Source organism: Phalaenopsis equestris, unplaced genomic scaffold, assembly GCF_001263595.1.
Source record: "Phalaenopsis equestris unplaced genomic scaffold, ASM126359v1 Scaffold000030, whole genome shotgun sequence".
Lineage (NCBI taxonomy): Eukaryota > Viridiplantae > Streptophyta > Magnoliopsida > Asparagales > Orchidaceae > Phalaenopsis > Phalaenopsis equestris.
Window position 1 is genome coordinate 346983 of NW_018164472.1, and position 26118 is coordinate 373100.

General features: G+C 35.3%; 1 protein-coding gene across 1 annotated transcript; it reads left to right on the top strand.

The window, feature by feature from the left end:
- Positions 1-832: 832 nt before the first annotated feature.
- Positions 833-24753, top strand: LOC110018653 (ankyrin repeat-containing protein ITN1-like). The gene is made up of 6 exons (XM_020716020.1): positions 833-1381; positions 2660-3069; positions 3493-4314; positions 10748-11096; positions 17880-18289; positions 23719-24753. The coding sequence occupies exons 1-6, from the start codon at positions 946-948 to the stop codon at positions 24577-24579; spliced, it is 3288 nt and encodes a 1095-aa protein (XP_020571679.1). The 5' UTR covers positions 833-945; the 3' UTR covers positions 24580-24753.
- Positions 24754-26118: the final 1365 nt, after the last annotated feature.

The window sequence follows — 26118 nt, forward strand, 5'->3', positions numbered from 1 at the left end:
TTTCAGATTCCTTCGAACGAGTAGCCCCGCACCATCAGGTTTTCAGGTTGTTTATAGACTTATACAATATTAACATTTTAATTGATATTTAATTAAATATAATTAAAGTTACTTCAATTATAACAACAAATATAATAGGTGCAAAATATAAAAGTGTCAATTGTTCGAGTATATGCAATGAAAAAAAAAATACATTCATAGCATGACAATTCTATTGTGTTCTCGTACTAATAAGTATTGCATGATAAACATAAATATAAATAAAATCATTGAGCTTTAAATTACTTTCATATAAAACTAAGTTGTTTGTACCTTATCAAGAGTGAAGTGTAAGACAATATCCTGATGACACAAGTAACATTTACACAATAAAAATCGTTTATAATAGTTTCAGTCAGCATTTTGACGCGTCATTAATAATTCAAATATATTACAGACAACATTTTGATATCGACGTGGGATACAAATTTCGTATATAATTTAAAACAATAACTCATGATAACAACATAATAATAAAAATTAATAATATAGATTGAAAAATATTCTTAAAAAATAACATTTCAGTACTTCTTAAAATCTAAAAAAAACAGCATATCAGTATATTAAATGTGAAGTACACGAGCGATTATTGCATGCAAAAAGGGTATGTAAAGCTGCGTGTGCTCTCCGATCACAACCGTTGCTAGACGAAATATACAACCCCCCATGACCGTTAAGATATGCACCATCTTCTCTATATATATATATATATATATATATATATATATCATGTTTCTTATACTAATTGAATTTATTAAAGGGCTCTTCTTACAATTTGGCCCACTCTGTTCTATCGGGAATTTTACCCTTTTGCCCTCTCTGAATCCTTCTCTGCTTATTTTGTTTCATGGTCGTTTAAATCTTGCAGGAGAAGGCGATCCGGAATTAACCTTAGCAGGGATTTGCATGGACTCGCCGGCGATCTCGCCGAGAGCCGCAGCTCCAGCACTGGTGCTTTCGAATTCAGGGAAGAGGATCGACCAAGCAGCGGGGAAGAAGAAGTACGTGAAGCAGGTGACGGGGAGGTACAATGACACGGAGCTCCATTTGGCTGCGCAGCGCGGCGATGTGGCGGCGGTGCGGCAGGTTCTCAGCGCGATTGATGCGCTGATGACGGGGACTTCGTCGGGAGCCGATTTCGATGCCGAGGTGGCGGAGCTTCGATCGGCGGTGGTGAACGAGGTCAACGAGGTCGGAGAGACGGCGATGTTCGTTGCGGGGGAGAAGGGGCATCTGGACGTTGTCGTTGAGCTGATGAAGTATGCTGATAAGGAGTGCGTGACGAGGAAGAATCGATCGGGGTTCGATGTGCTGCATGTGGCGAGCAGAGAAGGGCACCATGGTTAGAGCTGCTTTCTTTTTTATTGCTGATTTTTAGTTTAAAACGGTTTTTTTTTTTTTCTGAAGATTTACTCCTTTTGTTTTATTGTGCTATCAATTTTGATTTAAGTTTCTATAGAATTTGGAGTTCTGATGGTTCTGTTCTTCTATTGCATTTAGCTGGTGTGTGCACAAACGATTATGTGCCTTCTCTTTTATTAGAATTTGAATGAGATTAGGAGAGATTGAATGACCCAAAATTATGAAGGCTTTCAAAACACATAAAATGGATAAATTGCCCGCTGAATTGGGGTTTATTCATCCATTTTATTGGGGAGTCACTCACCCATACAAGAAGAATATCTATCTATCTCTCTCTTTCTCTTATCCTAAAGCTCTCTCCCTAATTCTTCTCATATTTATGTATTTTGCAGCCTCTAGTTTATTGATATTGTAGAATTTTGATCTTGTAATCTACTTCCCATCATTGCTCAGAATTACTACGTTTTGAGGATAAATGAGCAATGGCCTGATAGACAGGGTTAGATGAATCATAAAATTTTCAGGAAATGGTTACTTAAGCCATTTACTTACCATCTTTCAGTGATTTGAAGTTATATATATGTATATATATATATCTGTGTTCTGAACCCTTTTTGATCACCTAAGGGATGGAAACAAAGAACTGTTGAAACAATGGAAGATTCTTCTCATCAATGGGAAAGCTGTAATTTGAAAGAACTTTTGGATGAGCGCCAATCCAACAACTTAAGCCCCACCAAGTACTCTCCTGCTGCAATTTTGTCTTTAATTGCTACAAAAGTGAGAAATTTTGTATGCTTTTTTCTGTTTCAGTGGCACTTTCTTTGATAAAGCACATGTCTCTTTGTTTTAAGCTGATTCAAACTCTTGCATGGTAAACTTTTTTTTAAAACTTAATCCTTCTATTTATTGAGTTCTAGCGGAGGAGTCAGATATTGCTTATGACTGTTCCACACTTTTCTTGGTACATCCAGTCTATAATGAGTCATTATAACTTTCTTTTCAATCAGAGCTTATGGTAGAAACGGTTCAAAGTTTGCTTGCAGTAGAATACTTGTTTTGAAATTAACAAATAGTAGCTTTTACCTTTTAAGTTATTAAAGTTCGACCTTTTTGAAGCATTTGTGCATAGATAAATAAGCTTCCCTCCTCTTTTCCTTTGATCCTCACTACTTAGGATGAATTACTTGTATTGTTACTGGTTTAAAATCTTCCAAAAAAGCCTATTATGAGCCAGTATCACTAATTGTATATACAGCTATCGTGCAGGCACTTTTGGATATGGATCCTAAACTCAGCCGAACTTTCGGCCCCTCGAATTCAACTCCCCTTATATCTGCTGCGACGAGGGGTCACAAGGAAGTAGTAGAGTTGCTATTGGCTCAGGATTCCAATATGGTCGAGTTGGCAAAAACAAATGGAAAAAATGCATTACATTTTTCGGCTCGGCAAGGCCATGTTGATGTTGTAAAAGCATTGCTGGAAAAAGACCCGCAGCTTGCCCTGCGAACTGATAAGAAGGGCCAAACTGCTTTGCACATGGCGGCTAAAGGAACTAACTGTGATGTGGTCAAGGCATTAGTCGATGCCTATCCAGCAATTGTGATGCTACCGGACAAATATGGTAACACAGCACTACATGTTGCCACAAGGAAAAAGAGAGCTGAGGTACTGCTTCCCTATGTTTAAATTTTGAATTATTTCTACTTTCCTTGGTCAGATGTGATTTAGATTCATCAAGCTTTCGTTTTCCTTTTTTTTTTTTTTTTGGTAATTCATGAAGTCAGTGTAAAAGACTTCCGATTAAAGTGTCAAAAATAATCCTTTGACTATTTACATGGGGCATTTTAATCCCAGAGTTTATAAAAGTATCAAATTGGTCCCTGGACTCTCTTATATTGGGTTAAAATAGTCCTTATGGAGAATTATTTTGGCCTCCGTTAAAAGAGCATGGGGATTAATTTGGAGCTTTTATGAACTTTGGGATTGAAATACACCTATAAAGAATCAAAGAATCATTTTGACACTTTTCTCAAAAACATTATAAAGTCTTTTTATGGTAACTTACTTTGGTTTGAATCCTTTTGGCAGATTGTAAATGCACTATTGCTTCTCCCAGACACCCATGTAAATGCGCTGACCAGAGATCACAGGACTGCTTTAGACATTGCTGAAGACTTACCTCTTTCAGAAGAAGCCGAAGTTATCAAAGAATGCTTGTCGCAGCACGGTGCAGTTCGAGCCAACGACTTGAACCAACCCCGAGATGAGCTTCGGAAGACCGTCACAGAAATTAAAAAGGATGTCCACACACAGCTAGAACAGACAAGAAAAACCAACAGAAATGTTCATGGAATTGCTAAAGAGATTAGGAAATTGCACAGGGAGGGAATCAACAATGCCACTAACTCTGTCACAGTGGTTGCTGTGCTGTTTGCCACGGTAGCTTTTGCTGCAATCTTCACTGTTCCTGGTGGGGATGAGGATAGTGGAGTTGCAGTAGCTGTTCTCACCACCTCTTTCAAGATCTTCTTCATCTTCAATGCGATAGCTCTCTTCACTTCGCTGGCGGTGGTGGTGGTGCAGATCACATTGGTGCGGGGCGAGACCAAGTCGGAGCGGAGGGTTGTTGGGGTCATAAACAAGCTTATGTGGTTGGCATCAGTGTGCACCACAGTCGCTTTCATAGCTTCTTCCTATATCATCGTCGGCCACCATTTCCAGTGGGCGGCCATGCTCGTTACCGTTATCGGTGGGGTCATTATGGCCGGAGTTCTCGGGACAATGACTTACTATGTGGTGAAGTCGAAGAAGACACGAAAGCTCAGGAAGAAGGAGAAGTCGTCGAGGAGAAGCGCCGGGTCCAGCTCTTGGCATGTTAACTCCTCTGAATCAGAGATCAATCCAATATATGCTATATGAGGGAGGTGGGAGAAATTTTCCTTCTGTGTATTGTTATTATTTATTATATTCATGGAATTCTCCTAACTTATGATTGAAGCCTCTTCCTTCTGTGTATGGTTTCACTTTCCCATGATTATGGGAGAAATTTTTGTATGATTGCAGTTCAATCCAATATAAATCTTTAATTTCTTGGCATAGATAGCTTAAGACTTGTGTGCTAGTATAGTAGAATTATATTAAAGTTTTGTCATGAATATCATTGAATAAGTGGTCATTGAAAAGAGAAATAAACTGTCAAGTATTTAGGGTTATCAAGGGGCACAACTAGAAGTAACTGATTTGTTAGAAACTCACAATGTTCAGTGAGAAAACTTGAATGTCTATTTACGAGAAGGCATCTAACTTTCCCCTCAAAGGTTCTTACAAAACATAATTGTCACTTTTTTTGGTAATTAGGTCCTTAATTATAATAGTTTTACTTATGTAGCTTAAAGATATGTTTATTAAAATAAGATTAAACTTTAATCACCTCCCTTAAAGGATGATTATTTAGTTTATTATGTATTTTAAGCTAATCTTTAAAGTTTTCCTTTTATGTTAGAAGAGCTAAGATATTTGTTGAACATAATAGTTAATCATGTTAAATCCCTTATGTAAGAAACCACTTAAATAGAACATAAATATTTTACATAAAATTATTTATTCTCTTACATTTTAAGTTCAATTCTTTATATTTAACCTTCTAACGCCAAAATTGAAATTTTAAGCCTCACAAATCACTACTTTGATTTTATTATAGTTCACCCAATTTCATTACATTCATGGTCTAAGTAGATGTTATATTTTAACATCAATGCATCACATTGTGTCGTCACCTTAATTGTCGTTAAATGATCATGAAAATGTAGTCCATCTTGTATGGTAATTGAATGTTTTAGGTCTAGTTGTAAAAGCCTTATGTTCAATATTTATAGTATATGAGTATGTGCATTAACATCTAATTAAATTTGCTCGTAATTAAAAAAAAAAAGGAATCTTCGTCAAATTGCTTATAAAGATTAATGATTTGTCAAAGGCTCGATTTATATGTACTTAGAGTTAAAATGTACTTAATTATAAGAAATGAGGTACAAGTTATTATTAAAGATTTAGCATGAATATTACTAAATAAGTGATTGTTAAAAAAAAGTATATAGTATTTAGGATTATTATAAAGCATAACTAGAAATTACTGACTTATTAGAAGCTTATATGAGAAGATGATAACTTCGAGAATGTAAAGATTGTAAGGTCATTCCAAGTGAAGGTTTAAGTACTCAACATCAATTATTAGTTCTTGATTTTATGATGCAGAGTTGTGAAATAAAGAATACTAGAAAACATTGTTGTATAATTAGATTGGGGCACCTAAGCGACAGATAAAATTATTTTTTTGGGTAAACTTCAAGATTTCAAGATTTTGGATATTCATAAAGAAACAAATTCTATGTTCGATAAAGTAACAAACACTATTAAACAAACACTATTAAACAAGTGACTATTAAACAAGTGACAAAGATATACTTGAAGAATCAAAAGAAAAAATTTCTATAAATAAAAAAAAAGGTTAGTGATGAAATAATAATATGCAAGACAAGATAAAATATAAGAAGTTATGTTATAAAAATCGATTTAAATGTAAAATCTTAGAGAACTGCAAAAAATATAAAATGACTCGTAGGGAATCTAAGAAAACAATCTGTGAAGCTAAAAATTAAGCTTTTAGTGAGCTTTATAATATATTAGATACTTAAGATGGTGAAAAATATATGTATAAACTAGCCAAAAAAGAAAAGTAAGGATTTAACTTAAGTAAAGTGTATTAAAAATAAAAATTAAAAAGTGCTTTTTTTAGATAAAGATATTCAACATAGGTGGGTGAGTTATTTTGATAAACTTTTTAATAAAGTTTTTGAAAATACAATCAACCTTAATGATCTTATATCATTAATCATAATAAAATGTTTCTTTTTTTACCACCACACAAGTAAAAAATAAGTTGAGAAGGCTTTAAGGAAAACCAAAGGTGGAAAGTCTATAGGACCTCATGATATCCCAATTGAAATATGAAAATATATAGGAGATTTGAGAGTTTCTTGGCTTACTAAACACTTTAATATTATTTAAAAAACTAAAAAGATGTACGATATGTGGAGAAAGCGTAGTTTGGCCCCCATTTTTAAGAATAAAGGGGATGCGCAAGAGTGTGCAGAGTGTGCAAATTATCAGAGTGTGCAAATTATCGAGGAATTAAGTTGATGTGCCATACTTTAAAATTATGGGAGAGGGTAATTGAACATAGATTAGGACGCGTTACAAAGATTTCTCATAATTAATTTGGATTTATGCTGGCAGGTATACTATGCAATCTATTTATTTATTGAGAAGTTTTATGGAAAACTTCAGAAAGAATAAGGAGGATCTACATATGAGTTTTTTTTTATTTAGAAAAAGCTTACAATAAGGTCCCAAGAGATATCCTTTGGAGAGTTCTAGAGAAGAAAGGTGTTGATATGACTTATATATGACTTATATTCAATTCAAGTCATTAACGACATGTATACAAGAGTTGTTACTTGTGTTCGAACACAAGGAGAGTTGACCAAAAATTTTCATATTTCAATTGGATTACACCATGGATCAGCTTTTTAAGTCCATATCTTTTTGCTTTAGCTATGAATGCTATTACTTGACATTTATAGGAGATTGTTCCTTGGTGTATGCTTTTCGTTGATGATATTCTTTTCGTGAATAAAACTAGAGAGAAACTTAGAAAAAAAATGGATTGTGGAGGTCTACATTGGAGTATAAGGACCTTTATTTGATTAGAGCTAAAATTGAATGCATGGAATGTAATTTTAGTAGTAGTAGCTCTAGTGACAGAGGTTTAACTATGGGTGATCAAAATATTAAAAAGTATGAACACTTTAGATATCTAGGGCCTATTGTTCAAAGTGATGACGATATAGATGAGGATGTTATTAATAGAATTCAAGTTGGTTAGTTGAAGTGGAGGAATGTTTCAGACTTATTGTGTGATAGAAAAACTCCACTTATTCTAAAAGGAAAAAAAATATAAGATGGTGGCAAGACCGGCAATGCTCTGTCACTGAATGTTGAATTTTAAAAGAAAAACATAAAACTAAGTTAAGTTTTGCCAAGATGAGAATGCTTAGGTGGATGAGTGGCTTTACACTTAGAGACAAATTGCGAAATGAATATATCTATTAATCTCAAATAAATTTAGCAAATTTTAAGCTCATATTAAAATAATTTATTTAAGATAGGTTAATATAAAATTTTATTCAATTAAAAAAAAATATCAGATATTCTTTCTATTGTAGGACAATTTATTATTTCTTAATATTTAAAATCTCTAAATGGAAAAAAATTATATTATTAGAAATAAATATAATATATAAATACTTAATATTAATCTATCCTCACTATTTTTTATCAGATAGTTTTGAAATAACTATTACGAAAGATCTTGGTATGTGTTTTGTATTGTGCATGCCTTTTAGAGGGCTAGGTTCAGGTTCAAAGCACACCCTAATTATTAATCATTAATTTCTAATTTAATTATCATTACGACTCAACTTTCTAATATATAAACATATATTGTATTTTTTATTGACTGAATTTTTAAAAGAAGTTTAAAATTAATCGTAATTAGCATAAGGAGCCAACTGTGCAGGGATTAAGCAAAAAGAAGCTAATGGTATGTTTGCGGCAGCATCAACTTATTAAAAAATTATCATGAAGCTGCTGAAAAATAATCTAATGTTTAAGTAATTGTGGTGATTATTATAATATTTTTTTTTTTTGAAAAAGTAATACCGCAGCTAGAAAATTGCAAACTTTTTGTAAAAATTGTCAAAACACAGTTTACCCAAAAGAGGGGTTGCATTTAATGTGAAACACAATTAAAGCTTGTGTTTCACATCAAATGCTTTTTTACTAATTTTTTATTTGAAATTTAGATAAAGTTATGAAAAAATATATAAAAAACAGAATTTAATAAAATATGATAATAATATTTCATAATTTAAAAAAAAAAGAATTTAATATTAAAATAATTATTATATTTCATAATTTTAAAAGTAAAAAAGGAATTTATATATTAAATATAATTATTATATTTCATAATTTTAAAAGTAAAAAAGGAATTTAATATTAAATTATTTTTTAATTTAAAAATTATGAAATATTATTATCAGATTTTATTTATATATTAAAATTAATAAAGAATTTAATATTACGGTTAATATTATGCTTCTTCTAAAGTTTCAGCCTTCTTTATTTATTTATATATTTATTTATAATATTTTTTTGCTGATTTATAGAATTATTTCGGTCAATAAAGCAGTGACGGTGGATGCGGTGGGAATGCTCTCATCCTACCGAGCAGCCACGTGCGAAAAAAATCTATCATTTTTCGGCACGTGTGCGTTTCCCGACAAAGATGAAGATTGGCAGGTCTTACATGAAACGTGCTGGGTTCCACTTACACTGGAGTTCGGGATTGAAAAATCTACAAAATAAAAATAAGAAAAAGAGAAAATTTACATCCATACCACACAATTCTTACTATTAACATATTTATTACCTAAAATTTCAAATTTATATACATAACCCGTTCTTGTCTATATATATATATATATTTGAAAAATAACAACAAAACAAAATAGAAATTAGAAGCAGATTGAAGTTCTCTGCCACAGTGAAAACATAAAACAGTCTCATAAAATCAGAAGTTACATTCAGAAACTTCAGTGTTTTAATTGATGTTCTGTTGGGGGCAACTTGCGTTTCAGGGTAACACGACCCGCAAGTCGATCGTGGGGGTCGATCTGCACCTGCGTTTAATGTAAAAAACCCAAATGCAGTAGGCAATTTTTTCTAAAACGCACAAACTAAACGGTTAATATAAGCTGTCCCGAAGAAGCTATGAGAAAGAAAACCGAGAACAACAATAGAAAATCCGAAAGATCCGCACATTTAGCCGAAATCCATCTCCACATAGTGATATTATTATTGTAATATTAACGTTTGGTGTTATATCAATAAATATGAAAGTTTGAGTGTTAGATATATAAATAAGTAAGAGTTAAGTGGTATGTATGCAAATACCCTTAGCTGTTATAGTTTTACGCAGTTTCCTGCTTCCTTCCTTCTTTAGTTTCCTGCGCGCTCTCTTTTTCTCAGTCATGGAAAAGCTGTCGTCATCTCAACCACTTGTTTTGTTCACTTATATCGCGAAGGAGATCCGTTGCTTCCTTCTCTGCCCCAATGCGTTCCTCGCCGCTTTTGAGGGGTTTGATTTCAATGGATTGAGTTGGATTTTGGATTCTGATCTTTGTCAGCTGAAAGAAGGTGCGATTTTTGTTTTATTGCGTACTTCTTCTTAGATTTTGCGGCACATTCGGATCTTTGATCCCACAAAAGACTTTGTTTTGATAATTTTCCCTGGCCGGGTTTCTGCTCTGCAGATCTGGATCTCAGGAAAATTATAGCAAAAATGTGAATTTGAAGTCTTCAAGTCATCTTTCTGACGGTTTTGGTTTGGTTCGTGTTTCTTAGGTTTGGGTCACTTAGCCCATGCATGCCAACTGTTTGTTAGAATGTCCGTGTAGGCTTTGCTTAGCTGAGTTTTACGAAGGCGCGCCATTGTAGAATCCTTTTATTGACTTCTTCAGTGTAAGATGCGAAGTTTGAGAGAAAGAAGAAATCTTGGGTAAGGATGGATAGAAAAGTGTGGGTGGACTTTGAAAAGTTGTTAACTTTTATGTTTTGCTGGTCTCGAACTGTGTGTGTCCGTGTGTTCAAATCACCAGGCTGTTTGGCAATGGATTTAAGGTTTTCCAAATTTACGCAGGATTTAAGCGAAATCCTGCCAGACGTCAGTTTTAACAAAATAAATTCCTGGATGCCTTAAATTAGGATTCCACGGATTTCAGCTGTAAATTCCGGATTTACTAAATCCTACGACTCGGTGGATTTAACTTCGTGGGGTTCGGATTTATGGTGTAGAGCGGTAACAGCTGTGGCGATAACATGGGATAATGTTATCTCTTCCTCCCAACGGTCTTCCGTATTTAAATTCTGGCAGAAATTGCCAAATAGTTTTATTGGATTTACACCATTTAGTAAGTCTGTTGCTAAACAGTTTTCTGGATTTAACCCATTCAGGATTTAGTAAATCGGTATTTACTAAAGTCTAATCACTTAAATCTAATCTCATCTATTGCTAGACAACACTTGTTGCGGCTTAAAGTTTATGTATAGCATCAAAAAGGTTTTCTCATGATCTCAGATGATTTTGTGCTGCAGATTTTGATACTTGCTGGTTATTATCCAGGGAGAAGAGAAATTAGAAAAAGGTGCTGCATTTAACTTCTAGAATAGCAGCATGGAGTCAACAACTGAGCAAGAGAGCTGCAGCTGGAGTCGAAAGAAGACAAGAAAGCAGCCTACAGCTAAACGGGATGATGGATCTCTGCATTCAGCTGCAAGAGCAGGGAATTTAGCCTTGGTAAATGAGATTCTTATGGGTTTGAAGGATGAGGAATTGAGAGAGGAGTTGTTGAAGCTGAACCAGGCTGGAGAGACTGCATTGTACGTGGCTGCGGAGTATGGATTTCAGGATATAGTTAGTGAGATGCTGAAATATCATGACATTAAGATTGCTGGAATTAAGGCTAAGAATGGTTATGATCCATTGCATATAGCAGCCAAGCATGGTGATTTTGGTATGATCCACATTGCATTCTTATAGTTTTTTCTAAAATTGTTTTTCGGATGATTTATTAGTATATGATTTTGCAGTTATGGATGTTGCTGAAGCATAAGTGATGCAAAACTTTTTTTTCTTAGAATTGTTTGTATTATGATTCTAAATTCTTTATTAATGTAGCTTATATAGAAAAATTTAAGAGGGAGAAAATTGATATATTCAGACTGAAGTTGGTGTCTCTATGTTGGCATAAAAGGTCAGTACAAAAAGCAGAAAATTATGATGTGAATATCTCAATTAAGAGGCCATAAAACATGCTAAAATCATCTCTCCTAATATAATGCTTTTCGAAGATAGCATCTACCTGCCTTGTTATTTTTCTAAGGTAACAGAAGCAAAGCTAGGCTGTTTTGGCATGATCTACATCTGTGTTTTAATCAATTTTAAATAATTGTCATTAACTTTTTACAACATAATTGAAACAATACTGTTGTTTAGAAGTGTATGTTTTTGTTTGCTTTAGTTATTTGTAAGTCTATCGTATAGCCCCTTTGCCTCCCTTTTCTTAAATCCATTGTTTAACTTGTTTACCGAAGTTATAATTTTTTTAAAACAAACTTAACATTTTTGCTGGGCAAATTGTGTAAGTTTAGGAAGATAACTGTTTTTTTTTTTAAATCTGCTACATTATTTACTAGTTTACCCATGAATCACCTTTGTTATTTTTTTCTTTCCAGTTTCCATCAGTTTACTTACTGAATCATCTGCATTATTTTTAAATTTTAGTCTTTATTTGGACCATCTTAAATGAATTTTACACTATATGTTTGAACCAGGAAGCTATAATGATAATAGTTTCAAAAGTCCTGAATAAAGGAAAATAAATTGGTATTGAATGAACCCCTACCACCATTCAGTAGGTCAAGTTTGCCTTAATTATTCCTTTATTCCATGCATCATTTCTTTTAAGGAATCCTATGGTATGTATGTAAATGTCCCTTGGTACAGCCACCTGCAACAAGGAAGAAGAGGGGCACAAAAAGCTAATTGGAAAAGGGAAGTTTCTTTCTATCAAAAGCAGGGAAAAGCTATCACATACGGAGAACCTTTCTCCTTTTCTCCACTACTGCGGGGTAGAAGGGTCATAACTCCTAACCAAAAAGTATATTCACTAAACAACTATTTAATAATACTAAAGCAGTGTTAACTAATATAATAATGATAATTAGACAAGGATAAATTGAGGCCCGCTTCATCAGTTGCTCTCCAACTTTGAAGAACCCGTCTCGAGTTCAAAAACTTGGGTTTGGCCATCATCAGGAGGAGAGATGTTGAGTTCGGGTGGTAGCTGAATAACATAGGTATTGTATTTTATTTTGCGAAAGATAGGGAAAGGCCCAAATAAATTTTCTTGGTTTCAATTTAGAACAAGTGCCGACTGAAAAATGCTCTTTGCGTATATGAACCATAACCAAGTCTCCTACATTAAATTCTTTATGCCTGCGATGTTTATCAACTTGTAACTTGCACTTTGTTGCACTGGCAGTAACCTTCGGGCAAGCATCTTGAAGGGTGGCAATGAAGTCCATTGCTAATTGACTAGCAACTTTACTGTTCGGTTTTCGTATAACAACCAAATCAACGATATGGTGGGAGCCGTAATATAAACAATGTCAAATGGAGCCTGACCTGTGGAACGGTTCACCATAGAATTATAGGCGAATTCAACTTAACTTAATACTTGATCCCATCTCTATGCTTGCTTGCCTGCTAGACACCTAATTATATTTGCAAGTGTTTTGTTGGTGACCCCCGTTTGGCCATCAATTTGTGGATGATAAACTAAACTCATTTTGAGGTTGGTTTGAAATTGCTTCCAGAGTTCTCTCCAAAAATGGCTTACGAATTTGATATCGCGGTCAGAGGTCAAGCTTCGAGGTATGCCATGCAATCTAACAATGTCTTTGAAAAAGATTTGCCACATTGAGTTCGTCAAATGTTTTCTTACAAGCAATAAAATGTGACATTTTTTAAATAAGAATCCACAAACATCATTACATAATCCATCTCATGCTTTGTTTTCGACAACCCCAAAACAAAATCAAGACTTAAATCATCCTAAATTGAATCTAAAATCGGTAATGGGTTGTATAAACCAGTGTTTTATGAGGATCCTTTGTAAGTTCGACATTTGTGACAACAATCCACATATCTTGATACATCCCATCGGAGTTTAGGGTAGAAAAAGCGAGCTTGTAATAATGACAAAGTTTATCTCCTCCGATGTGAGCTGCTAGAACACCACCGTGAAGTTCTTGAACTAGCCTCATTCTCAATGAGGTATTTCATATACAAAGCTGATTTTCTTTAAATAAATACTCTTTTTGGAGATAATACTCGGCAATTGGACCTGCTTTGCATTTACTCGAGATTCAACAAAATCAAAATCGTCGGCTTATAAGTCTTTAATAGATTCCATACCAATGATAGTGGTTAGTAGGGACTCTAGGAGGTTGGCCCGTCTACTCAAAACGTCAACAACTGTGTTAGACGATCCATCACATGTGCATTCGATTCAATGTTTTCTGAGTTTGCAGAAATTGTAGAGATCAATGATCACTTAACAAAATAAATACTTGGTGAAGAAAGTAGTGCTCCCAATGTTTTTATGCTCTTATGACAATATATAATTTTGCTCATATGTGGATCATCTTTGACGTGGCTAACTCAGCTTCTCACTAAAAAGTTCGTTGGGCTTTCCTTCGTGAAACAAAACTGCACTAATCCGAATAGCGTAGGCATCAACATCAACTTGGAATAGTTTGTGAAAGTTGGGAATGCTTTATACAGGGGCTGCTCTCAATTTGTCTTTGAAGTTTTCAAAACTTCTTTGTTGCTCAGGCTCCCACGTTTTTTTTTTTAAGGGCACGTGTGATTGGTCCCATAATCATGGTAAACCCTCTTATGAATCGTCGATAGAATTTGGCGGGATCATGAAAACTTCAAATCTTCAAGACAGTAGATGGAGACGACCACGACTTGATTGCTTCAACCTTCCGTGGTCACTATGGACTTCTGATTTATCAATGATGAACCATAGAAAAAGCACGCTTGAAATAGCAAATTCACATTTGGACTTGTTCAAATATAATTTTTGTTCACATAGAACTTATAGGACAGCAGTCAAGTGCTTGAGGCGATCCGACAATGAAGAGTTGTAAACTAAGGTATCATCAAAATAAATGATACAAAATTGATCAAGAAAATGTTTGAGGACTTCATTGATGAGTCACATAAGCATGCCTAGTGCATCACATAACTTGAACGACATCGCACACCATTCATATAGCCCTTCTTTAGTTTTCAGGGTTGTTTTTCTTTCATCACCTGCACGAATACAGATTTGATGGTACCCACTTCTTAAGTCCAACTTGGAAAAAATAGATGCATCGGCAAGTTTTTCCATGAGATCCTCAAATTTTGGCATAGGAAAATGATACTTTATAGTAATTTTGTTTATAGCTCGATTGTCTACACATATTCGCCAATCCATTCTTGTTAGGGACAAGTAAGGTTGGTATCGTGCACGGGCTGAGGATAGGGCGAATGTACTCCTTGCTTAAGAGTTCCTCATTGATTACTTTTAGCCAACCTAGTTCTTTTGACTCATTTGGCTGCTCCAGGAATCAGATCAATTTGATGTTGAATTGATTGGATGGGACGAAGCTGTTTTGGCAATTTAGCAGGCATAACATCTGCAAACTGTTGTGGTAAATTCTGCATTTCCTATGGTAGAATTAAGGTCTTCATTTCTGCAGTTTCGGCTACATGATCTATCACTATTACCCCTAGTAACCACGAGTGATGTTTGCATCCTGCAATCAACTGTGAACCAGAAATGAAAGTAAAAGCTGATCTCTCCGCTTGAGGTGACTCTCCTGCTGAGATGCGGAGGAGTTGTTTTGCAGCAACTGGACTTTTTTACCTTGTCATTCAAAGACGTATGCATTACTCTTCCATCATACCAAGCCCTGGTGTCATACTGTCAAGTCCTACCTAATATGAACATACATCCATACAACTTCGCATTTATATTTGCCTTCATATGGAGAATGAGACTTGGCATGAATTATTCACTGCTATTTCCAAACCTTTCTTTACCCAACCAATTTTATATGAATTTGGGTGTTTGGTGGTTTTTAATTGTAAGGCTTTAACCATCTTTTGTTACATTATATTCTCCGTACACCCACTGTCGATAAGTAGATCACAAACTTTTCCCATAACAGTGTATCTAGTGCGGAAAATCTGACGCCGTTGAGATGTATTCATTTGTTTAGGAACCAATAGAATCTTTTCTAAGATGCAAGATAAGAATTCACCGTCATCTGCTATGAGATTTTCACAATCATCGATTGGCGGTAATGTCTGTGTTGTCTCCCAACTCTTGTTCACCTTCATTCAATTGAGCTTGTCGGCAGTTAGGGCAGTCATTAGAACGAAACCCTGGCTGCAAACATTGGAATTTGAATGGCCCCAAGTTGTTGTAAATGTTATCTTTGACAATGTTTGACTTTGTTAGTCCCTTTCCTTATGCGGATGATTGATTTGGATATAGTTGCACTTGAAGAGAGCTTTTTTATGCACTGGAATTTGGACTTCTTCGCTGATCGATGCTTGATCCTCACTAGGTTGCTTCCAAGTGTTAAATTTTGCGCTCAAGAGAGTTGCAATTTAGCTTTGTAAGCAAAGTTAATAGCCTAGGATAGTGACCAACAACATTCGTCTCTAATTTTTCTTGAATAGGTTCTTTGAGACCGCCAATGTATCTCATCGCTAACTGTTGATTTGTTTCATTTAGATCGTTACGGGCACTCAATAAATAATACTCATTAGTGCATTCACTAATAGTGTGGTTTTCTTAAGTAATTTTTTTATATTGTAAATATAGCATTTGTAATCGGATGGTAGCAAAATGACTTCTCATCAGTTATCGCATCCTCCTCCAGCTTCGTATACAACTTCAGCTTTTTTCCTACTGGATTGAGTCAGTTGAACCCACCAAACACCGACCACCCCGTTGAATTTGCAAGCAACAAGTTAACTTGATTTTCTAATGGAATATCCATGTAGTCGAAGAAAGACTTGGCCGATTGCTCCCAATCTAAGTAATCTTTTATGTGCAAATAACCATCAAAGGAGGGTTTGTCAATTTTCACCTAATAATCTCCACCATCTCTACCTTATGAATGGTGATGTTTGTAATTGGAATCCCAAGAGGGAATTTCAACCTCTGAATTAGAGTTAGAAATGGTTGCATATCGGTGAAGATGTCGGTCCTCGTCGAACACAGATTCTTGTTACGATTGGTTAACTCTTGCCTTCGAGGTCGCCTTGGGTCTCAGAGTTAACACAACGACATCTCCAAGATCAAGTGTGGTAGCAATGCTCACCGGTGCGGTTGTCGGTGGAAAATGTCTATTGATCCTGATTGCTCATAGCTCACTCCTCTCCTCATCCACGAACTTATTGAAAACAGGTTTAGGGGCATCAAATCGTAGCTCAAGATAGGAGTGAGCTTCGCACAAATCCTTCCAATTGCGATCGTCATTGCGATTGGTATTTGGGGTTCCGTCTCCCATTAGGCTCTAATATCGAGCTGGTGCAGCTACCTGCAGCAAGGAAGCTAAGGTGTAAACGAGCCGAGTTTGAGTGAGCCCAGGCTCTCTTCGTGTTCGGCTCATTAAAAAATTCCATTGTTCGTGTTCGAATTGTTTATATAGAGCTTAAAAAAATTATTCATGCTTGACTCGTTTGCTTAGCGTGCCGAATACGAACTGTTTACGAACAACGAGCCTTTTTGATAACCCTAGTCACGCAGCTGTAAGATGTTAGAGGTAAGGGTGAGATTTAAATATTTATTTTAATTAAAATATTAATTTAAATATAATTTAATATATATTATTCTATTTTTAATTAATAATTTTAATTGATTATAAATGTTTGTTGCTTTTAGTTAATTAAATTGTTTAAAAATAATATTCATGAATTACACCCACAGGGCTCATTTTGACTTGAAATAATTAAATTATATATATACATATATATATATATATATATGTATATATATAATTTAATTATTTCAAGTCAAAATGAGCCGAACATGAACGGACAAAACTTTATTTGTGTTTGGCTCGTTTATATATCGAGTGTAAAAAAATTGTTCGTGTGCAGCTCGTCTGCTTAGCGAATAAACCGAACACGAGTTACTTAACGAGCCGAACATGAGCTGTTTGTGAACAACAAGCCATTTTGACAACCCTAAAAGGAAGAAGAAGAGCACAAAAGGTTAATAGGAAAAGGGAAATTTCTTTCTATCAAAAGGCCGGAAAAAAAATGTCACATAGGGAGGACCTTTCTCTTTTTCTCCACTACCACGGGGTAGAATGGTTATAACACCTAACATAAAAAGTATATGAACTAAACAAATATTTAGTAACACTAAAAGAGTTTACTAATATAATAATGGCAATTAGACAAGGATAAGTTGAAGCCCGCTGCATCATCCCTTATTTCTATTTCATATTTTTCATCTCTTCTTATTGAACTCCGATGATCTTCCATGGAAAAAAACCAAATGGTTGTTAAAACACTCTACAAAAAGAATTTGATCCTATAATTTGATAAAATAATAATGACTTTTGCTACCATAACTTCTGGCCAAATTAGTTGTTTCATCTTCACTCAGCCAACTGGCAAACTGAGCACATTAAGCTAACGAAACAATTCTTCTTGCAAGATGTTTTAAAGGAGCTGCTGAAGGCCTTTCCAGAGCTTGCCATGACAGTGGACTTGTCAAACACAACACCATTACATACTGCTGCTTCTCAAGGGCATCTCGAGATTGTATATCTTCTTCTTGAAGTGGACAACAGTTTGGCAAAAATCACAAGAAGTAATGGGAAAACGGCTCTGCATTCTGCTGCCCGGAATGGACATCTGGAAGTTGTGAAGCTTCTATTAGATAAAGATTCGGGGATTTCCTGCAGGCATGATAATAAGGGGCAAACCGCATTACATATGGCAGTTAAAGGACATAATCTGGAGGTTGTAGAGGAGCTTCTCAAGCATCAACCGAGCTTGGTGAACGTGTTGGATATGAAGGGAAATACAGCGTTGCATATGGCGACTAGAAAGGGGCGTCCACAGGTAAATCTTTTTCAGTTTTTGAGAGAGAGTTTCTGATTTTCACAATGTTATTCGTTTGTTATCTATGATTAGTAGTAGATCAAGATTTGTTGAGAATGGTAGAGGTGCAATACATAGAATGAATTTCATTTGAAGTACCAAAGAGTTGGTCATGTGGTTGTCAACCATTTTGATGAATTTCTTCCTTAGATGGCCACCTTTATTGAGTTCTAGTGAGTTAATCTTAAGGATATTGATTAGTTTAGGTAGGTAATCATCTATTAAGCGGTAATAGTTGTCTATTGGTAATAGCGGATCAGAAGTGTCTTAGCTTATTTGTTGATTTTTGCAGGAGTCTTCCTTAGTATTTAGTTATTTAATGTTTAGTAACGTAATTCTTAGAACTTGTAGACATTCAATTGTGATCTTTAGAAAGATTCTGTGCTTCTTTCTATATAAAGAATTTTTTATTTTTAATTGCTTTCTTTGGTCTTTTTTTATTATTTGCCTTTTCATGACTATAAAGCCCTTCTTATGCATTCCTTAATAGGTCTCTTCACATAGTTCATAGCTACACCATCATGTCTTGCTAACTGCTGTTCTATCGAAATTATTGGCAGTGGGTTCAAGCATTTTTATCTTCCTAAGAGAAGGTTGACATCTATGTGTTGGCCATTTCAAAAATTAGCGTAAGTCCCAAGTCCTGACATGCATAATAAATCATTTCCCTCTTAGTTATAGTTTGATGCCTCCACCAAGTCTATCTAGTCAAACCTTGGTAAGCCAACCAAGATGGTGTTTGGCCGCGTTCCGGATTTATGTTAATGAAGATTTAGTAAATCTGATAAATTTGGATTTATCAAATCGTTATTGGCGAAAAGCGCACCATGTAATAAATCCTTTAAATCCATCTGCGAATGGGATTTAATAAATCCATATTTACATTGGAAAAAAAAGACGAAAAGAGCGATATTTCATTTAACGGAGCGTAGGATTTAAATGTCTCATTTTCGATGTTTGGTTGGGTTAACGTTAAATCAATGCCTAAATCCTATTAAAAATATGCTACCAAACATAATAAGTTGGTTAACTTAAGACAAACTAAGTTTAATCCTATGAAGTGGGGTCCATTAGATCAAACTAGGTGAATAGGTGCAAAGCAAGCTCAATCGAATCAAAGGGAACAAACACACACACAAGCAAGCATGTAAGTCCATGCATGGAGTTTTGTTGATTGTGTAAATGTAACTATCATAATTCAAATGAAGGATGTAGATTGATCATCTAGATGTCTATAGACTAGACTCCATGAAAATATAGCCGGTCATATTGTCATTAACTCTATTGTACTAATTTGTTTGAAAATTGGCCCCAACTCCTCTCATAATGCCGCTATCCTCTTTCCTCTTTATATAGGTATTTAATCCCAAACTCTTAAGGGGACAAGGGAATTCCCCTTGGCTTCTTTTTAAAAACCTTTTTTGGTGGAGGAAGATATACAAATTGAAGGAGAAAATAGAGAGTCTACCATCGTGGTGCCATAGCAAATATATCACGGGTGTAAGTTAGGTGCTCTTAAAGCTCAAGGCCCTCCATGCTTCTTTCTCATTGGGGCATCTGCATTGCTAATTGTCAACTCAGATGATCCACCTAAGACAACTTTCGTTGCATGTCACTATCCCTTCAACTCACTAGCTAAGAAAACAAAAAGAAAGAATATGCTCAAAACTTAATCTGCACATTCATAACATGAGCTTAAATAGGGTATTACAACGTTTTACAAATAAAACACAAGACTTCTTCAATATTTTTTTTTGCCAATAGGACCCTAAATAAGGTTAGGACCCTAAATAAGGTCATTCTCAACACTCCCACTCAAGATGGGCAAAAGATATCCACTAAGCCCATCTTGTCACATAACCTAGACAAATCTAATGAACTAGGTTCTTTAGTGGGGCAGTCAGCCACTTGCTCTCCATTGGTTACATGACTTAGCTCTAGTAAGCCGTTATTTAGCATTTTCTTGATGAAGTATCTATAAATTTCCATATGTTTGGTTCTATTGTATTGCACCGGGTTGTCATCAATGTTGATTGTTGACTTGTTATCGTACCAAACATACACATTCAAACACGTTCAATGGGAGGATCAAACTTCTCTATTGATTGTCTGTTATTCTTTACAAAACATACACATCGAAACACCTTCAATAGAAGGATCTCACTATTATCTTCTTTCAACGTATGACAAAGTGACTTTCAACCCAACACCTTCGATGGCATCCTAATGATCAATTGAGCAACTATCAAAATTACTTGCCTCAATGCGTTGGGACATTCATTGTGATCATCATGCTTCAAGAAACTTCTAGCAGGTGTATATTTTTTGTCTCAAATACTCCATTTTATGTCGGTGTTTATGAGCATGTGGTTTGATGATATATCTCTTGGGCTGACAAGTATTCCCCAAATGCTTTGTTGATATACTCTGTTTCATTATCAAACTTCAATACCTTCACTATTGTACCATATTAAGTCCGGATTGACTTGTGGAAGTTTTTACATAAAGCAAAAACATAATCTTTATTTTTCATCAAATATAACACGAGAAAAACAATCAATAAAGATCACAAAGTAACCATGCAAGATTTGTAGAACAAGATTCCTAAACATCAAAATGAATCAAGTCAAAAACACCAAAATTTCTATTCTCATAGCTGATATAAGAGCTCATAGTAAGCTTGTTAAACTCTCAAACATCACAAACAAGTTTTTGTTTATTTGTTTTTTCATACAAAGAATGATACAATCAATTCAATAAGCTAAAACAAGAGTATCATATGTGTCTGTAATGTAATTGCAACACATCCTCCACACTCCTCCCTTATTCTCTTGCTTCATCACTCTTTATAATAAATTTCAAAGTTGAGTCCATCCCCTCCCGGTTCAAGTACCACAGTTCACTATGCCACATTCCGGTCTGAAGTGTCTGACCCGTCTCTTTCTCTTGAAAGATCACTTTAGGAATATCAAAAGAAACAACACATTTTAGTTGAAGTATAACACTAATGGATAAAAACTTTACTTAAAAATGAGCATGCAAAACAAAACATATAATTGTTATTCCTCACTGTACTCTTGCCAACTACAGGTTGTGTTGTATCACTTGTGCGGAGTACTTGCTGAGGTGGTGGTTCCTGTCGAGACACTAGCTCCCTGTATGAGCCCGATTAAGATTTTTAGAACTTCAGGATCTAGCTTTCTCATAAGTTCCAATTTTTTACCTCCCGCACTATCTCCATCGCCTGACATCCTTAAACACAATAACCTAAGTCTAGAGCACACACAAATTTAATCCCTCTCTTCTGTAAGCTGCGATCAAGTTGTGGTCTCTGGAAGTCGTGATCTGTATGCTGCGATCTCGTGGACGCCTTCCCCTAGAAAGTTCTCGTCGCAAACTCTTTTCCTTGAGTTCTATTACAAACTCTTTTTGTCCTTCGCAGGCCGCCGGTTCCGTCGATGTCTTGCCCCAACAAGCTTCCATCACGAACCGTCTCCTTCACAAGATGCAAATCCTGTGGTCCTTTTTGGCTCACGACAGTATCACATTGATCTGTACAAGAGCCTGCGATGCTCTGTTCGTCGCACTCCCCTGCAGATGCGGTAGATGGTCTCTGTACGCGTAGGCCAATCCCGCCGTCCGAAATTGTTAAGGGTTGGCTTTGATAGCAGAAAGAAAGAATTTGCTCAAAACCTAATCTGTACATTCATAAAATGGACTTAAATAGGGTATTACAATGTTTTATAAATAAACTCCTAGACTTTTTCAATATTTACTTTTTACCAATAGAACCCTAAATAAGATCCAATTCTCAACAAGAAGTTTTAATGAAGCTTAGGTCATTGATGTCGGACGTATTGAATTTTATTTTTTTGGGTGGTGGGGCATTGAAATAGGCCTAAGCCATTTTCTTATACACAATTTGCTTATTTAGCTGGGCTAGGCCTATAACACCCTCGGTAGTGCATGTTGAGTAGTGTTATTTCTTGGCATTTTGGGTTTGGCACCTCTTAGTTGCCTCCTACATGGGAGCTACCAGGAAATGTTATCAAAATTTTGTGGGATTGTAAGACTTAAAACAACAATAAAAAAGATTATCACAAGAGATTTGAAGATTTTACAATTTGTGGGGACTTGGATAGAAGACTAAATAATTATATTGTAAGAAATGGTAAAATAACTTGTTTGCCCCACAATAGAACTCTTCTTGTTATTGAAGTAAATAAAGCAAGCTTGAGTTGAGTGGAGTTATTTAAAAACCTTATCACACTCTTACCTTTGTAAAATGAGTGAAGAAAGAACAAGAAGCCTAATTTAAGGCCCTGAGGATAAACCAAATGATGCGATGAATAATTGATTGGCTTAGTTCAAAGTCACCCTGTAAGCGTACAAAATGCCCGGTTGGATCGCTTCGAGAATGATGTTCGGACGATTAATTTATACAGGCATACCTCGATAGCCTGCCATACAGATGATTCATATAATGGTAAAATGTTCTTTATGGGCATCATGCAGAATATTCACCCAGGGACATTTCGATGAAATATAGTGAAACATAGTAAAATGTTAAGTACATATGAGAAACTGCAGTTGCAGGAAGTGTGCCTCATTTCCAATTAATAAATAATAAGTGATATTCATTCATGTTGAGTCGGTCAACCACGGTACATTTTGTTGTCACCTTTTTAGTCATGTAGCCATGTTATTGGCAAGGCTACATCATACAATCAACATCATGTAAGTGTTTAATATAACATCAACAATCAAAAGATGATATTGGCCTTAAAATTTGCTTATAATGTCTTTACATTTCTTTGCAACATTGTCGGGAAAAAAAAACAAAACAAAACAAAAAAAACCTTATACTCTGTTTTAGGCACAGAAACTTAAAAAAAAAAAAAAAGTGAAAATTTATTAAGAAATGCATCAATGTTCTCAAACACTTCTAACCCATTACAGCAGGAGTTTAGTTTAAAATTTTCATTTTCACTTTTTTTATATATATATACATTATTATATGTTTGACTTTATCAATTGAATATTCAAATAAGCATGCTAACATCAACTCAAAGAAATAGATAAGAGCTACGCTTTGAAGAATAAATCATAGCAAACTTTAAAATTAGGCGTAACCATATTGTAACTTAACATATAGTGAGCATACTTTCCTTGCATAAATTAAATTAATTTTTTGATATTGTCATATTTTTGTTTCCAAGTATATGTTCTAATGCCTTCACCCATAGTTTCTTCTTATGACTCGAAAAATTGATTCCCTCACAGCTATCACAATCCATAGCTTCTTTTTTATCAGTTATAATTTCTTTCACGCTTGTTTAAATTCCATAAAACATACATCCATATTTTCTCACAAAGAAAATTTCTCCCAGATTGTGATGACGCTGCTAAACTTCAAGGAAACAGATACAAGAGTAATCAACAGATCAGGTGAAACAGCTCTAGACACTGCAGAAAGAGCCGGAAACTCAGAAATCGTCGCATTACTAAAGAAACATGGCTTACAAAGCGCAAGGACGATCAGACCAACCCACGCCGCCCATGAACTAAAGCAAACCGTTAGTGACATTAAACACGGCGTTCACTCTCAACTCCAGCACACACACCAGACAAGCAAACATGTATTAGGCATTGCCAAAAGACTCAAAAAACTCCACCGAGAAGGCCTCAACAACGCAATCAACTCGACCACCGTTGTTGCCGTTTTGATCGCCACCGTTGCTTTCGCTGCCATTTTCACCGTTCCCGGCCAATACGCCGACTCCATAAGTCCGGGAGTTTCACTGGGAGAGGCCAACATAGCCCACCAAATGGCGTTCATGATCTTCTTCATTTTCGACTCGGTGGCCCTCTTCATATCCCTGGCTGTGGTGGTGGTTCAGACCTCTCTAGTGGTCATAGAAAGCAAGGCGAAGAAGAAGATGATGGCCATTATTAACAAGTTGATGTGGCTTGCGTGTGTGCTTATTTCGGTTTCGTTTCTTTCCCTTTCTTTTGTTGTGGTTGGGAGAAGTGAGATTTGGATGGCGGTTGGAGTTACAATTATGGGGACTGGTATAATGGCGGCGACTTTGGGTACTTTGACATATTGGGTGATTGTGAACCGAATCGAGGCTAAGAAGATGAAGAGTAGTAGGAGGTCGTCGCTGAGCAGGTCTGGGTCGAGGTCATTGTCGAGGTTTTCAGATGTTGATTTGCTATATGGTGAAAAGAAGAAAATATATGCAATTTAAAGTACTGCTAATGGTTAGTGTCATTTGTTAATGTTTCGAAATAAGAACATTTTATTGCTATCTTTGCTGATAACTTGGGGACTGGGCTGAGTTACTGGACAAGGATGGTGATTGAAAATTAGAATTGAAAAATGAATTTTGATATTTTTTTGTATATTCATCATAGTATATTGAGATAGTTTTATTTCTTAATTTTGCACCAAGATTCTAACATATATGCAAATAAAAGAATCTTGCAAGAGGCATTTAACTTCTTGTGGAAAACTTGGAAGAAACAAAATTAATTTTATATGTTATGCTGTTAATTACAAATGATGTTATGTTTCTTAAATAGAGACTTACATATGATGAGTTCCATAGGGAAAGTTGGAAGTCTTGGGACATTCGAGTTATTTTCAAGAGTTTAATTAATGATATGTTTTGTCGTTCTTCTTTGAGGAGGAAATAACATGGATTAGAGACCACGATGTCCAGTAAAAAGTTTGATATCGTTGTCCGGCATTATAGCTAGTGTATATGGCAGTCAATCATAGTGGTGATGGCATATGCCGGCATTGTTAGTAATTGTAGGCCATGAAGTCGATGGACATCTTTGTTTGTGTCATAGTCTTGAATCAATCTTATTAGTGATATCCTTCGATCAATGTTGTTTCTGATAAAAAGTGATAGTTGGCACTGGCAGACATCAATACTTATGTTAATGTCTTACCTTAACTTTATAAAAGATGTCATGCATTGAAATTATTGATGATAACTGCTGTCATTAGATTAGCAAAGAATTATATATGTATGTATGTATGTATGTATGTATGTATATGTGTATGTGTGTTCACGGGGCTATAGAAAAATGAATATTAATACATATCCATATTGTAATATAAGATGTAAAGTGGCTCATTTTATTGAACAGACAACTTTTATCCATATTTGATCAAATGCTTTCATAAAGTTTAACTGTATATGATGATATTTTTATGTTCAACCCGATTGATGATTAATATTTTAACATATTAAATATAAGTTAATTGAGTTTTTTTAATGACATTAACGTGTGGTGTAATTATAAGCCTGCAGGCATCCGGGGTTGCCCACCTACTTATAACTTGCTATTTATCATAATATATTAAGCTAAGAGCTTCTAAAAGTTTAAACAACTTGGCCCTTTTATATATATATATATATATATATATATAAATCTCTTAGAAGATTAAACCTTTTTAAAGAATTGAATCATTAATTTCAAAAAAAATCTATCCTTGGTTAACATTTGTGAGTGCTATAAAACAATTTGCAATTTAACCAAACCTTCTTGGATTTAAATTGCAACGTGCAATGTGACTTCAACAAGGACTACATTCCAGGAAGCAGGTGGGGCCGATGATGGGTCGACGACGATGGCTATTGGAGGCGGGGGTGGTCGGAGGTATCAGAGGCGGTGGCGGCCGAAGTTGGACGGAGATGGTGAAGGTCGGAGGTGGCTGAAGGGCAGAAGCGACCGGAGTTTGCCTGAGGGCAATGACTGGATTTGGTTGGAGGCAA